Source organism: Excalfactoria chinensis, chromosome 5 (assembly GCF_039878825.1).
Source record: "Excalfactoria chinensis isolate bCotChi1 chromosome 5, bCotChi1.hap2, whole genome shotgun sequence".
Classification (NCBI taxonomy): domain Eukaryota; kingdom Metazoa; phylum Chordata; class Aves; order Galliformes; family Phasianidae; genus Excalfactoria; species Excalfactoria chinensis.
Window position 1 is genome coordinate 1,552,216 of NC_092829.1, and position 16,541 is coordinate 1,568,756.

General features: G+C 53.7%; 1 protein-coding gene across 1 annotated transcript; it reads right to left on the reverse strand.

Annotated features, from left to right (window-relative positions):
* Positions 1-842: 842 nt before the first annotated feature.
* GNG2 (G protein subunit gamma 2) lies at positions 843-15,190 on the reverse strand. The gene is made up of 4 exons (XM_072337603.1): positions 14,813-15,190; positions 4,213-4,279; positions 3,396-3,556; positions 843-2,754 (listed from the first exon to the last, which is right to left on the reverse strand). The coding sequence occupies exons 3-4, from the start codon at positions 3,480-3,482 to the stop codon at positions 2,626-2,628; spliced, it is 216 nt and encodes a 71-aa protein (XP_072193704.1). The 5' UTR covers positions 3,483-3,556; positions 4,213-4,279; positions 14,813-15,190; the 3' UTR covers positions 843-2,625.
* Between the last annotated feature and the right edge of the window lie 1,351 nt (positions 15,191-16,541).

Below are 16,541 nucleotides of genomic sequence, written 5' to 3' on the forward strand. Positions count from 1 at the left end.
GGCACCACCAGGGGTGGGTGGTGTGTGGGCAGCCTGTGCCCATGTGTCCCTACTGCCTTGCGGGATCTGAAGACCAGCAGAGGGGATTCAGCCTCTGAGTATGGCTGGAAAAAATCCTTCATGTTCAAGAACTTGACAGTTTGTTAAGACAGTCATTGCGGCATGGCCAGCACTGCGGAAAGGAAGGAGGTGTGAGAGGGCAGTGCTCTGCTTTGCCTTGCTTTGCTCTGCTTTGCCTTGCCTTACCTTGCCTTGCCTTGCCTTCCTTTGCCTTGCCTTGCCTTCCTTTGCCTTGCCTTGCCTTGCCTTCCTTTGCTTTGCCTTGCCTTACCTTGCCTTGCCTTGCCTTCCTTTGCTTTGCCTTGCCTTGCCTTGCCTTACCTTGCCTTCCTTTGCCTTGCCTTGCCTTGCCTTCTTTGCCTTGCCTTGCCTTGCCTTCTTTGCCTTGCCTTGCCTTGCCTTCCTTTGCCTTGCCTTCCTTTGCCTTGCCTTGCCTTCCTTTGCCTTGCCTTGCCTTGCCTTCCTTTGCCTTGCCTTGCCTTGCCTTCCTTTGCCTTCCTTTGCCTTGCCTTGCCTTGCCTTGCCTTCCTTTGCCTTGACTTGCCTTGCCGTCTTTGCCTTGCCTTCCTTTGCCTTGCCTTGCCTTGCCTTCCTTTGTCTTGCCTTGCCTTGCCTTACCTTGCCTTCCTTTGCCTTGTCTTGCATTGCCCTTCTCTGCAGAGCCTAGACCCCACTCTCTCTCCCTCCCAATCCCCTCCACAACCAGTAAGACCCAGGCCAGGTCACCCCCCCTGCAGTCTCCCGTTGCCCCCCATGCCCACACAGCATCACCACCACAGCCATGAAACAAATCCCAACTTTATTTCCAACGAGTACACAGACCACGCAGGACGGGGATGTGCTACACCGCGACGCCGACCTCCCCGCGCTGCCTTCCCCCAAACCCCACACCAATGGGCGAAGGGCAAATCCCACACCGATGCTCCATGGATTTCCCCTTCCGTGCCCAGGATGGAGGCAGCCGAGGGCTTTTGTATGGGGAAACGAGCGATGCGAACGCGGCCGCATTACTCTTTGTTGATGTATTAAGAATTCCTGTTGTAAAAGATATGAGTCATTAAAAAACTTCTTACAAACCATGGCAGCGCTCAGCAGAAATTCGGCATCACAATGACCAAGACAAAGGGGTGGGGGTATTTACACGGCCCGGGAACACCACGAGCGGGGCCGGCCCCGGGCGCTCCATCCCACAGCCAACCGGAGCTAGAAAAAGAGTATGAAAAGGTAGAAAACCCAAAACACACTTGAAACGGGCTAGAAAGATTCTCAGAAAGGTACCTAAAGACTATTGCCCTGTTGGGTAGATGAGGTTTGGGGCTGATGGGGACGTGGCTTAGTGGGTGTGGTGGTGACGGGTTGGTGGTTGGGCTTAATGATCTTAGAGGTCTTTTCCAACCTCAATGATTCTATGATTTTATGGGGTTAATGCGGAGCCCAGAGTACCTTATGGGATCCCAGTGCTACTGTTGGGTGTGGAGCACTGGAGTGTCCTAGGGGCTCCTGGCAAGCCATGTCCTCACAAGCATCCGACAGCCCCAAAAGGAGGCATTTTTCCCCCAAAATTCTAATGCTGGGTGATGCTGGACCTGGGGATGAGCCCTCACCCTGGCACAGGGCTGTGCGTAAACACAGCATCAGGCACTGCGGGAGCGGGGTGCTCTGGGCATCATCATCCTGGCACTCTCCCATTGCTGCAGGGGAATGGGCATGAGGATGGGCAGGAAGAGCCGGGCAGGGAGCAGGAAGAGGCACAGACGTGTGGGACAAAGGGACAGACCTAGGAGAAAGAGGCCAGCACTGTTCTTGGAGTCTGCAGCCGTGTCGGGGGGTGCTGCAGGGGTTGGCTTTGCCATTGGCATCGCCTCCAGCATCACCTCCCGCAGCATCTCCCGCCGGCCCGTGGTGTCAGACAGAACAGAAAACCCGCAGCGGGCGAGCAGAGACCAAACCCCATGCAGTACAACCAAAAGCCATCACAGAGCGCGAAGCAGCGAGCACAACACCACTCACCACGGGGCGAAGCCACCAGGCACAAGACGGGAAGCGGGGAATGGGAAAGCACGAGACCGAACACTGAGTAACATCACAGCCAGCTACAGCTATAGATCCGGCAGCTTAAATAAAAACTACACTTGGAAAGGAACCAACAACATCATTCCAAGAAGGTTATGCACATCCTTAGCGGTTACTTCTGCTCAGCACCACTCTGGTGCTTTAAATATGGAACAATCAAAACGATTTTGTGAGCTGGAAAGTGACACAAATTTATTCTTTACATGAATATTCTTTTTTTTTTCTTTTTTTTTTCTTTTTTTTCCTTTTTTTCTTTTTTTTTCTTTCTAGGCAACTCTACAGACTTCAGATCTTTTGCCTCGCAATGCGGATCATCTTATATCCCCCAAAGGCGGCCAGATTCTTTAAACATGCACATCTCTGTAGCTTCCAGGCCGTATATTTTACTTATTTTTTTGTTTAAATTCTGTGGACTAGCAGGTCGTCCCCGTTCCTAAAAACTCTACATCAGTGTTCAGGGTGGCCTGAGTGCCTGTCAGGCTCCTTGAGGCTTTACAGGATCACACAGAAGAACTTCTTCTCTCTAAAGGGGTTTTCTGAGGCCGGGACGGGGGTCAATAGGGGGTCCTCCTTGGCGTGAGCTTCGCAGTATGCCATCAGGTCTGCCGCTGCCTTGGACACCTGCAGAGAAGGAGCCGTGTGTTGGGGACAGATGGCATGGGGGACATCCTGCCTTGGGGATGGGACATCTCATCTTCTGGATGGGACATCCTGCCTTGGGGATGGGACATCCCATCTTGGAGATGGAACACACTGCCTTGGGGATGGGACATCTCATCTTCTGGATGGGACATTCTGTCTTGGGGTTGGGACATCCCATCTTGGAGATGGAACACACTGCCTTGGGGATGGGACCTCTCATCTTGTGGATGAGACATCCTGCTTTGGGGATGGAATATTGAATCACAGAACTGCAGAATCAGAGAATCACTGAGGTTGGAAAAGACCACTAAGATCATCTCGTCCAACCATTGACCCATCACCACCATGCCTATCCAGTCATGTCCCTAAGCCATTCCACCACAGTGACAGAACACCCCACCGTGGGGATGGAACATCCCATCCCATGGGAACTCCTCCAGGAAATCACCTCCCATGGCCAACGAGATGACCATGGGTTGGCCGTGGGGCCACTGGGACAGCTGTCCTCTGTACCCACCATATTCTGCCACTACATCTGATGGCTCCTGCAATATAATTCTGACCAGCATCTACCCTCACAACATCCCTCTATGTGCCCAATGGGTCCCCGGCTCCATCACCTTTATCCTGTCGATGTTGGCCTCCATCTTCAGCTGCTCCACCAGCTTGCGTGCCTGTGCTATGCTTGCGGTGTTGTTGCTGGCCATCGGCACGCCGGGCGCACCCCGGTCGGGCAGCAGGCAGGAGCGGGGATGGGGGCTCAGCACAGAGCCTGGAATCCCTGAAATCCCAAAAGCAGTTTGGTGGGGCTGTATATGGGCCGTGGAGGTATTAGAGCTGGGCCATATGAATATGGGTGTGAGGGGGAGAGATGCAGACCAGCATTTAGCTTTGCATTTGGGCTAGGGCTCTATGGATGTCACTTCTGGAATGGAGATTCCCTATTAGCAACACTTAGGGGATGCTGGGGCATTACAAGAAAGGCTGCAGTGCAACAAAGCAGATGGAAACAGGTGAGCTCAGGGGCTGCCCCTGCCTCCCCCAGCCACATGCCTCTGGATCAGTGGCTTTTGGGATAGCCAGGGGTGTTTGGGGTGGCTGTAGGTGTTGCAGGGTGGCTGTGTAGAGCTGCTTTGCTCCATCCCTGCTACCAGGATGCCAAACAGGATGCAGGAGTTTCCTATTGCTCAAGATTTCCACCCCAGATGAATGAGGGATGATCAGCGTGGCCATGCCAGCTTCACAGTGGATGTTTTTCCATATAACCCATGTAACTCATATGCCCTATATACCCTATATACCTTATATAAACTATAAGCCATATAACGTATATACCACATATAGCCTACATCCTCTACTCTCTGGCATCCCCAGCCAGGCACCCAGCACCACCCTCCTCCCAGCACCCAGTGCTCAGAGTGGGCAGCATTGCTTTACCAAAGCTGGGTCTCCCTGGTGCTGGCTGTCCTTAGGGCAACAGCTGCTCCGCTTCGGCGTTCGACACCTTTACAGAAAGAGGGAAATGGAGAGAAATTAAAAACCAAGCTGCTCAGATGGCTGCAGTGACACCTTTAATTCAGGCCCCAAGGAGGGCTCAGGGTTTCCTTCCGCCTCCCAGCAGCTCGCTGGGGACAGACCACAGTGACACTCAGCGTGCGGTGAGACTTTCAGCACAGGAAGAGGTTTCAGGTCAGCAGGCAAATATCTGAGGGCTGCTGGCAAGCGGTGCCATGGCTGCTTCCCAGCAGAACCAGCAGGAATTCTCTAAGCTCTCTTTGCCCTAAGGGCTCTGTACCTTGTGCCAGCAGTGGCACAGAGCGATGGGCTCAATGGCACCGCATGGGGACTGCGATGCTGCTGCACATCTGCAGCGCAGTGCGTCTGGATAATAGGATTCCTGTCTTACAGACTGCAGGTTAATGAGTAAGGATGGTGTTCGATTTCCATGCTAATTATGTTTATGCTGTACAGTACCTGGATATTGTCTCTTTCAGGCTCTGGGCTGTGATTACAGCTCAGGCTCTTGGGTTGATTTGATGCTTGGGCACTGTGCAGAGGGGCTGTGGGCTATTTACTGCACAGCACTGCAACATTTCTTCTCTGTAAGAGCTGACAGGTGTTGGCACAGCTGCCCAGCAGTGCTGGGCTCACCATGCCTGGAGGTGCTCCAGAGCCGTGGGGATGTGGCACTGAGGGACGTGGGCAGTGGGCACGGTGGGGTGGGCTGGGGATGGGTTTGGGGATCTTAGAGGTCTTTTCCAACCTGAATGATTCTGTGATTCTGCATTTTGCAAAGCTGCTGGTGTCCCAGGCAGGGATGCTGCTGCCTTTGAGATGCAACCCAATGCAAAATGTGCTGTCGGATAGCCCATTCTGCAGTGAAAGTCACCAATTTAAGGTATTCAAACTCAGTACTCGCCACTAAAGTGCTGCGTTTTCAGCACCGAGGAGAATTTCTTTCTCCTCCCACATCAACTTGAGATTAAACCCAAGTGACGGGGGAAGAACCCAATTTTTGGGGTCTCTTCTGACTGGGGAAAGGAGAAAACATTCAAATACATCAGCCATGCTCCATTCAGCAGAGCCCATTGGGAAATTCACTGCTTTTTTGTAATAGAATCATACAATCATTAAGGTGATATAACACCTCTAAGATCATCCAGTCCAACTGTCCACATACCATCAATGTTACCTACTAAACCATGTTCCTTAGTACTACTTCTACATGGTTCTTGAACACCTCCAGGGATGGTGACCCCACCACCTCTCTGATGCATCATGGGCATCAGTGAACAAAACCCAGCAGTGAAACGTCTGAGCCCAGAGACCTGTCACAGTCACTTTGGTATGTGTTTAAAGGCCTTACAGCATCATAGAATCATCTCCACGGTTCTTATTTGTGCTAATGGCCATCTCTAAAAACAGGTTGCTCCACTGGAAAAATAATGACTAGGTATACATGGAAAGCTGTAAAAATACTACAGACAGAAAGAAAAGAGCAGAAAGCTGAATTCCCTTTCCCAACCTTATTGCCCAATGTGGCACTGAAATCACCAAACAGCAGCTCATGGGTCAGAGCCACAAAAGCAAAGAAAGAAATTAAAGGGTGAAAATGAGCCCGTTTCCATGGCAACAGTTTTGTTATCACACCAGTAGCAGCCAGGCACGAGGTGTGACAAGTTGGGGGCCAGCCCTGATGCCATCAGTGTGTCCTTACCCAGGGTCTGGTGCCAACCCTGTTCTGAACTCCCATTGCTGGAACAGAGGGGACAGAGAGCTCACTGCCCCTTGTTCATTGCAGGGGAGTTGAACCAGATGACCTTTAAATGTCCATTCCAGTTCAAATGATCCTATGATTCCATGACTTTAGCCCTGTGTGGCCCTATGCTACTGCATTTCACCCCAAGAGCAGCACTGGTATCAAATGATGTGCATCACATGGGCTGAGGCACAGCAGGGAGCTTCCCAGTGAGTTCTGTCCTCCACAACTGGTACACAGAGGGAGGTTCCCAGTGAGTTTTCTCCTCTGAAATCAGTGCACGGAATGAAGAGCCCACTGTTGGATGTGGCTCTGTAGGCAGCAATGCTCTGGTTCACCCATCTGTGACCACAAAGTCAAAACCTCCTCCATAGGGTACATACAGAGGTGATGGAGCAGGATAGCAGTGCATCCCATCCCAGGCAGCTCAGGAGAAGCAGAGCACAGGGCTGCATGCAGACACGAACCAGAGCATGGGGCAGACCCACCTCGAGCATTTTGGGAGCCCTGCTCAAGAGCCTTCCCTTTCACCTTTGGGAGTCCCATGGGTGGCACACAGAAGTAAGAATCTCAGGCTGTTATTTTCTCACACGTGCCCTAACAGCTGAAAAGAGAAGGCAAACCGAAAGCAACCTCGACTTCCTTTTATTCTCTTTTTTTCCTTTCTTTAATTGTTTTCTTAAGAGATGATGAGGGTGAAGGGACGTTTCCCAGAGCAGGAGGGAGCCCCCAGGAGCTGCTGCCCTTCCAGCAGCCAGGAAAAGGAAACACACTGTGTTTGGGGGAGGAAAAACAGCAAAGCATAAATCATGGAATCATAGAACCACGGAACCACAGGATGGTTTGGGTTGGAAGGAACCCTAAAGACCATCCCGTTCCCACCTCTGCAAGCAGCCGTTGGCCTCTATCCTATAAGGGGATGTAAAGACAGTCCAAAAGAGATAACAAACGTGCTCTGTTGCTGGTGTTTTATTTTTATGCTTGTGTTTTATTGTTATGCAGCTGGTCTGGGAAGAGAACACGCAGCTTTGGAAACTCCCTACAAACATTGACGCTGCCCGGAAAAAACAGCAGTGCCCCAGCTGCAAAGCTGCAGCTTCTCCTGGCCCTGCCCCAACATGACACGTGTCCCATCAGGGGACATCTTCACATGGGTCACACTCCTGGATCTCTCCCCCTGGGTCCCTCACAGCCTTGGGGAAGTGTTGGTTGCATCTCAGTCGGGCAGCCTCTTATTTTAGGGGAGATTTAAACTGGACGTGAGGAAAGGGTTTTTGCAGTAAGGGAGGTGAGGCAGTGGCACAGGTTGCCCTGAGAGATGGTCAGGCTGGATGGGGCTGGGGGTGGCCCTGCTCATTGCAGAGGAGTGGGATCAGATGGTCTTTAAGAGTCCCTTCCAACACAGACCAGACTATGAGCCTCTTTCCCATGGCAGAAGTTCTGCTGTGAGACAGACCCTGGGTCACTGTTTTACTCCAGCATTATCCAGTGCATCCCACAGCCTGGCCACTGCCTGACCCGGGGGTTTCTGGCCTATCTGGTTTTCTTTGGGAACCTTTCATTTCAAAGCTTGGTTTCTACCATGGGGATACCACTAGAAAACTTGTATCACTCATTCATTAGAGTAGACATCACATCAATGAGTTCTTGGCCCTTTCACTTCTTGATGCCATCACCAAAAGAACTCAAGCTGACCTTAAAATGAATTCAGCTTGCTCAGAAATCCCAGCTCCCAACCCCTCGTCCCACAGCTCTCAAGTACTTCCCAGCATCAAGACACAGGCATTAAAGGGAGGTGCAAAGCGGGGCTTGGAATGAGGGCACGGACCAGGGGTGCCACAACACAAACTTGTGCCTTTTTACATCACCTTTTGGCCTAGAGAAGCCCTGCTGTGCTGTGGGAGCCTTGCTGCTGTCTCCAATGACTTCACCCAAATCAAACCTTTATTGGAGTTTTATTTTAAGTAACAGCCACACGGAACCTAATAAACCCTTCCAGCCGCTGGGAATTGCCCCGAGGGTTGCATCAGCACAGAAACAACCCCATTAACCATCCCTTTAGCTTCAGACCCCTCCGGAATTACCTTAGACTGCTTTAATTAGGTATCCACGCTACGAAAGAATGAATTAATTAGTGATAAGCACCTGAACCACATTACTCATAAGGAACTATTTCAAGCTTCAAATACATCAAACAGGTCACACTCTATCCTCTGTGGTGGAGCAAAGCCCCAGTACTGCTGAGCCCTGCTCCTCCCCCCACCCCTGCTCCATCACTATCAGAGTAGGAGGCTGGGAGATGGTTTTCCCTTCTTTCCCCTTTGTTTTCTTGCCCCTTTTCTTTCTTCTCTCTTTTTTTTAAGCATCCCCAGCGCTGCAAGCAGGTGTATTTAAGACCCACCACACGAGCAACCCTTGGATATAGCTGAGATTTGCTCCATTCTGTGTATAAGCTGTGGGGTAAATCTCTCCATGGCTAACCTGCAAGTGCAAGATAGCTGCTACAGAGTTCACTGATGGCCAGATCCTAAGCAGCATGAGGAGGATCACCATGGAACGCGGGTGATTTCAGCAGGCTTCCAATTGAGGGGGGAATGAAAGGAAAACGGGAAAAATAAATTCCCCGTGCTTTTATAATCCGTGATGCTGAAAAATGCCTGATGGCACTGAAACCCAAGGAGCACACGGAGCTGTTTCCCATGGACAATTGGTGCCGCAAATGGGGTCAGCGGGGCTGCTGAGCCTGAAGTAGGCGGCTGCTGCTGCTGCTCCTCGTCTGACCCACATTGCCTCCATTCCACAGCACTTCTGCTGCTGGGCTCTGCTTGCTGCAGCCTCGAGGCAAAAGCAGAAAGTGATTGCAGGGCAGCATGCACACCTGGGTCCCTTCTGATGCAAGCAGCGGGCTCAGCTGGGGCAGGGGCTGCTGGAGCAAAGGTTTTGGGTCTCAGCACCCATCAGCCCCGAGATGCAGCATCTCAGTTTTCCCACAGAGCCCCAGTCCCTGCAGCAGCCCGTTTTCCCCTTGAAATGCACACGGAGCATTTTCTCCTTTGTCGAAACCCAGGTTTTCTCACAGTGTTATTGACAATAATCTGCCGGAAATGCCGAGCCGCCGCCGCCGCGTTCCTGCCACACTTCCTGCTGAGTCAATGCGCTGCATGTGACACCAAACATCATTCTTGCTGCGTCGTGAAGTGACACATACTTAGCAAACACTGTTATTGCGCAGACAGAAGAAGAAAACCACCCAAGAGCTACTTGCTGGGGCGGTGGTTTCACATTTGCAATACAAAGCATTGTAAAAAAAAGAGTAATGGGAAAATGCAAAGCCAAAGAATATATGTGAAACTCTGAGCAAAGCAGCGCAAGGTGGCATTTCCCACACAGCTCACCCTTTCATCTGTCACCCCTCCATCTGTCATCCATCCTTCCCTCCATCATCCATCCACATCTCCATCCTTGCCCCCATCATCCATCCATCCATCCATCCATCCATCCATCCATCCATCCATCCATCCATCCGTCATCCCTCCATCCTTTCATTTGTGCATCATCCCTCCCTCCCTCCCTCTATCTCTCCCTCTCCCTACCTCCCTCCATCCATCTGTCCCTCTCTCCATCCATCCATCCATCCATCCATCCATCCATCCATCCATCCATCCATCCCCTATCTCTCCATCCATCCATCCATCCATCCATCCATCCATCCATCCATCCATCCATCCATCCATCCATCCATCCCCTATCTCTCCATCCATCTCTCCATTCATTCACCTACCCATCCCTCCCCCCCCTCCCTCCTTCCTTCCATCCCTCCATCCCACCCTGCAGTAGGGATGAAGGCATATGATGAATGCGCAGCAGGATGGGACCCACAGCTCTCACCCTGGCCTTCCTGCACACCCCACATTCATCAGTTATTCCACCCCATGCTCTCTCCCATCTCTTTAACCACTCAGAACAACCTGCAGCCACTGCCTTTCAGCCTTCCCTGCCCACTGGTTCCTCAGCACCCGTCTTGCTGCTGCTCCCTGTATCACTGCCAGCCTGAGCTGCAGAAACCACTGAAGCCAGCTGCTCTTTTGCAAGCCGGGCTTCAGCTACATGTAGGATGGAGGAGCAGCATCCCTTCCCAGCCAGACTAAGTTTTGCAGCCATTAACGGGAGCATTTACACAGGGCTCAGATGTAGGCTCAAAACCCATCAGCTTGTCCCTCGTTTGCTGTCTGTGCCTCCTGGGGGTGGCTGCATTCCCCCTCCGGCATCAGCCAGGAAGCAGCAGACATGGATCCAACCCCTGGTGAGGACGCCAGGCTGAGCAGCAATTATATTAAATCAGCTGATAAATAATGCAACATATTTTGATGGTACCAGCACTGCGAGCACCGCACAAACACCATCACAGTATTAAAAATACAATGGATGGAGCACAAACAGGCCAGCACTGAATAACTGAACATAAAGCCCTTTGGGAATGCTGTCCTTGGGGCAGGTTGGAGCACAGGTCCTGAGGCCACCAGCTCTTCATAGGTCCTACCCAGGCCATGGGCTCACACAAGACCCTGCCAATGCTCAAACCTTCCCAGCAGGAAAAGAGCTCCTAAAAGCCCAAGCTCAGGCCACCCCACCATGCCCACTGACCACGTACCTCAGTGCCACATCTCCATGTTTCCTGCAGACAGTGACCCCACCTCCTTCTCTCCCCATCCAGCTCCAGTCAAAATGGGTCAAAGCCAAGAGCCAATGTTAACCATAAAACAAGGCAGAACGTGTCAGCAGAGCATCCTGCAGAGCCAAAGTCTCCATCTAAACAATGTGACTGTGGGGTGGGTTTTGCATGGCCAATGGGACCCCAGGAGGGAGCACGGACATCCCAAAGTGTGTGTGTGGAGCCAATGTGTCCACAAGAGGCTGCAGTTACAGCAGCCCCCGGCACAGCTGTGTGTAAGATGCTGTGTGGAGGTGGTGAGAGGTTCCATGAGGTAAGAAGGAAGAGCAGGAAGTGTCACGAGTTGCACTGCCAAGTAGCTACAGAGGGAACCTGCTCACCCGATGGACTTTGTGCAGCTTCTGGTGCATTCAGGACATGCTTCAGGACTCCCCAGAGCTGCTCAAAGGCAATTCCCAAGGTAACCCCCTTGGACAGACACCACTACCCAGCTCAAAATCCAGGTACTGAGAATTCCTCCCATTGCTTTGTGTCTCAAGGGGCTCAGATGTGCTGGTGTTCCTCCAAGAGGACCCAGGAAGGTTTGGAAACAGCGCTGCAATGATCGCAGAGCATGGGAAAGCACCCAGACCCTACAGTGCCATGGGGCCTGGGTACCCACCTCCAGCATCCTATCCTGCACCTTGCTTCCTTCCTTCTTGCTGCAGCCAGTTCCCTACAGAACCACCAGAAATGTGGCCGAACCTCCCACTTCTGATAGAGAATGGCCTAAGAAGCACAATTCTCCAACACTGCCGTGGACACCCTGCCTATCCTTGGGGCCCCATGGCTATGGGTTGGGCCATAGGACATTGGCTGGGGCATGGGACATGAGTTGAGACATGGGTTGGGCACTGGGCAAGGGATATTGCTTGGGATATGGGATGTGGGTTGGAACATGGGATATCGACTGGGACACGGGACATGGTCTGGGACATGGGGACTGATGCAACTGCAGAATCTGTCCCTATTCCCATCACTGAAGAAGCACAGCTTTCCCAACACAGCAGCACTGACACGACAGCGCTGACAAGCCCTATAATTAGTGCCATGAATCCATCCGGGCGCTGTCAGCGTGTTCCCCAACGTGCCAGCCAGGGAAGCGCCCGCACCAAGGAGCTGATCCCATTCTTCAACTCCAGGCACATCTCCCTTGAGCAGAACTGCTCACGGCTCATATCCCTGCAAGGCTCCAGCCCTCAGCTTTGCAGTGATGGAGCTTTGCAGCCCCAGGAGGGAGGATGCTGCAGCGGGAGCGGTGCAGGGCAGCGTGCTGGGGGTGAGGCAGCAGCACAGCGGGGTCTGCCGGGAGCTGCAGTGGGAATATCCTGTGCTGTGGTGGGTTGTTTTTTCCCATTGCTGGGCTTGCATGGCATTCATTGCTCAGGATGCTTAATGAGCTCTGAAGGCACGGGGAGCTGGGTTATAACCCCTCTTACAGACCCAGGAAGAGCAGCTCCCTGGGAGCATTGCAGAAGGCACGGAGCTAACTTTCCTTCCCATGCGAGGAGGGCACTAAGCCTGTTAAATCGAGACAGCAGCTCAGCTCAAGGAGTCGATCCACTGAGCACAGTGTGCTGCCTCAAACCACTCACAGGCACCGCGGCGCTGCTCCTTCCCCAGCTGAAGCACAGCCAGACCGGCATCAGTGCCCCCACGCACACTGCTGGGGGTGGAGAGGGCCTCTCACAGTGCCCTTTAAACCCAGCGTGGTTGCCACTCCCTGCATCTCACCCAGCTGCTGCTGCCCAAGAGCTGTCAGTGCTGTTACCGACACGCGGCAAGGTGGGGAGGTGTAAGGTTTGGTGTAAGGTTTGGTGTAAGGTTTGGTGCGATGCCAATTCAGGGGTATATTCTTTTTGTTATTATTTTTTTCCCCACTCAGTATGTGGAAAAAACCAATTTTGGCTGCAGGAAATGGAGGAGATGTGTTATTTCAGACCTCATCCTTGGCACACGTAGCTCACACGGGGACACTCCGCATCGCACCCCATGGCCCAGGCTGCAGCATCCCGCTGCCTCCCCAGCCATCCCACCCGCTGCCACCCAGAGGGATGAAACAGTCAGAAAAGAAGCTGAGAAGCAAGAAAATTACCCCCATATCCCAGCTCCTTTGCTCCCATTTGTGAGTGCTCTGATCCCACTCCAGGCACAAGGAGACGTCCCGCTGAGCACCGACACAACTCATGCCAAAAATGATGCTTTTCCCACGGCCGTTCCCTGATTCCTAACCCCAAAATGGAGATGGGAAGGCCCAGATATGACCCCTCATGGGAATCACTGTGGGATTGGGCTCCAGAGCCTCCCGGCAGAGCTGATGGGGCCAGGCAGCATTTGTAGGGCCGCAGGTTGGGTGCCGCCTTTCCAGTCCCAATTGCTATGGAAACTGCGTGCGCGGCGCTGCCTTCCCTCCTCCCATGACTCACGGGTTTTCAAAGGGAGAAGTGGTGCCTTGGCCGCCGCCGTTTTGAGGCCAAAGCAGCAAAATCCAGGCGGGTGCATCTGTGGGGCTGGACGGAAGGCAGCGCCGTGCTGTGCCAAGTTGGCGACGTCGCCACGCACTGAGCTCCAGCGTTGGGTTGGGGAGGTGTTGGCTGGGTTGGGGATGGGCAAAAATCCTCAACAACTGGGTTTCTCCAGCATCTCTACCCGCACTGCTCTGGGATGCCATACCCTGACCCCAAGGAGCACGATGCCAGCTGCTGGGGCTGGGGATCCAGATGGAACTGAGATCGCCGTGCTTGTGTCACAGGTGGCAGCTGGCAGCATGCAAAGGGATGGAAATGGCAAGAAAAGCCCTAAAATGGGTGTGAAGGGAACAGCCTGAGCCCATAGCCTGTGGCATGGGGTGGGAAAACAACGCCCAGAGAACCTCTGAGCATCCTACTGGAGAAAGACTTCGCCCCGGGGCTTTCCTGGCAATAATTAATTGAGTCATATTTCAATCCAGCCAGAGGCCATATGGCAGAAAAGAGGATTAGCATCGCAGGCTCCAGCTGCATGGAGGGAAATCCAGTTAGAAGGAAAAATCCCCCGTGCTTGGGCCCAGCCTGGTGCCAAGGGGACGTGCCCCGGCCCTGGGCAGTGCAATGGGGATCTGGGGTCTGTCCAGTGGGAAACAAACAATAGGGCAAACCCACAAGCACTGCACACAAGGGTACAATGACAGGGGATAACGCTGCCCTACGTTCCCACCCCATTACCATTGGGGCAGCACACCCTGAGTTTGTCAGGGACTCATTAGCAATAAGTGGGGAGCTAAGATTCAAGTTTCTTCCTTCATTATAAATCCATTTTCCTGCAAGAAGGCTGAAGTTTGGGGCTGGATCCCTCTGGAACGGGGAACCTCAGACCATTTTTATGATTCCATTCTATGATCCCCAGTCCCTGGGCACAGCAGGGAGCTGCCTGGGCACACGGTGCCTTTGCCATGGTTACTTTTCCTGAGACCTCGCATGAGCTGTGCTGCTTCCTGCTGCATGGCCACGACGGGAAAAGCAGAACTCCCATTGAAATCCCAGCCATTGAGAGAACGGGGGTGGTGGGGTGGGGCAGCAGGTGGGGATGGGGCACCCCAAGTACCCCCTCCCTAAGCCACGGTGGGGGCAGATCCATCCCAGCAAGAGGGATTTGGGGCAGGGAAAGCCCTTTGCGGGGGGTGGGAGAAGGAGAGAAAAAATCAAAAGGAGAACACTACGTCTCATTCATCCCGAGAAAAAGCCGTTCATGTGATGGCAAATCAGTTGATTAAGTGAGGATCAGCCCCCGTAGAGCTTTGCTGGGGGCTGAGCGCTGGGGCAGGCACCATCCCTGCAGCACCCATTGGTGTTGGGGCTATGGGCGGTGCAGGGTGTCGGGGTCCCCATGGGGTAACCAGCAAAGGCAGTGACGGGGTGATGCAAGCCGGGGGTTGGGGTGAAAGGATCGCCTTTTGAGGGGGTAATAAGCAGGGACCGCTTTGGGGCCCGAGGGATGGTGCTGCCATGGGATCGCCCCGATGCGCGCTGTTCGTGCGCGCCCGGCGCCCCCCAGCCCCGCTCCCATCGCCCCCCCGGCTCTCCCCGTACCTGCGGGCGGTGCTGCCCCGGCTCTCCCCGCGGGGCGGCGGCGGTCGGACGGACGGACGGATGGAGAGATGGATGGAGGGATGGATGGAGAAGGGATGCGGGCTGGAGGCAGAGGGGCGGTCAGCAGCAGCCCGGAGCGGCGAGTCCCCACCCAGCTTTGTCTGCGCTCATCCCTCTGCCTACAGGAAGCGGCTCGGCCCCGACTTCCTCCTCCTCCTCCTCCTCCTCCCGCTGCTGCTGCTCTCCCTCCTGTCCCCTCCCCTTCTCCTCACCCCGAGCCCCCTCTCCTCCCCGAGCCCCGTTTTCTGCAGCCCTGCTGCGCTCTGGGCTGTCCTCCTCCTCCTGCCCCACCTCCCTTCCCCTGCCCCACACCAACCCCACTACCCACAGTGCGCCCACCCCGCTCCCCGCAGCCCCATCACGCGACCACATCCTTCCCCCAAACCACCCCTGCAACCCATCCCACCCTCCTGCACCCCCATAACACTCCCTGCATCCCCTCCCCTTCGTCCCTGACACACCCCTGCACCTTATCACACACCCACACCTTATCACATCCCCTTCCCCGCCATCACCCCCTTCTGAAACCCCATCACACCACATCCTGTGCCCCACCAACCTCCAGCCCTTCCCTCTATTGCCCCCACACCTCCTTGGATCCCCTTTCCCCCCTCCGAGGGCTCCTCAGCCCCCTGCCCCCCCCCGAGCCCTTTCCAACCCCCGATGTCCCACACCAGCCCCTACTTGTGTCTCCAGCAATTCCTTATTTTACATACTTCTTTGTTTTTAATATTGAAGCCCCGATGCCCAGATTTTAGGATTAGGATCTATTTTAGGATCTGGGGAGCTGGTTAGCTTCTTTAGAAGGTCATTCATTCCCTCCATCCACACCCAAAATGAGCTCCAACACCCTGGATGTGGGTTCACCTCAGGTGCCTTGGTTTGATTTTTGGGATGCACTCGATAAGCCCTCTTGTTAAACCCACAACCCCCGTTATTAAACCCATAACCTCCTTTATCAAACCCATAACAGGGTTGCGGGCTTCCCATGGTCTCCCCACGCACATTTCCTGGAAGGAGAGGAGATGAGCTGCAAGAAAATGGGCTGCTTCATTTCCACAGTGATGCTGTGGATGCATGGCTGATTGCTGAGGTTAAACAGCCACTGAGTGAGGCTGGGGCTGCCCCCAGCAGCACCCAAGGGTGCCCTCCAGCAGGAGACCCCAATGAGAAGCACCCAAGCAGCAAAACTAAACTAGCACTGCTGCGGCGTTTTTGCCTTTTTAAAGTGTGTTCATTTGCTCTTGGCTTCCAAATGGTTCACATTCCAAGGGCTTCTAAGTTGGATGTTGGATGGAAATCATCATTTTTTTTAACTTGAAATCAGCTTTTCCCAATGGCTGACTTGTGGCTGTAACCAGCTCCACGCCGACCCACTCGGTTGGGTTTGATGCACGCAGGGGTTGCCATCCCTCCTGCCAGGGAGGTGGCATTTGCACGTCGTCGAGCTGCAGATCTCAAATCCTCAGCCAGCCGGGCTGCCAGAACGATGACAGGAGATGCCAAGTCTGGAATGGAGGCAACTGGAGACGGAATGTGAGCTTCTCTGTGACAGCAAGAACTTGTAAGTGTCAAACTGGCAGCTGGGACAGGAGAGCATCCCAAAGAGAGAGCTGGTGTGGGGCTGCATGGGGTGGAAATGGGAAGAGCCCTCTCCATAGGGTTATGA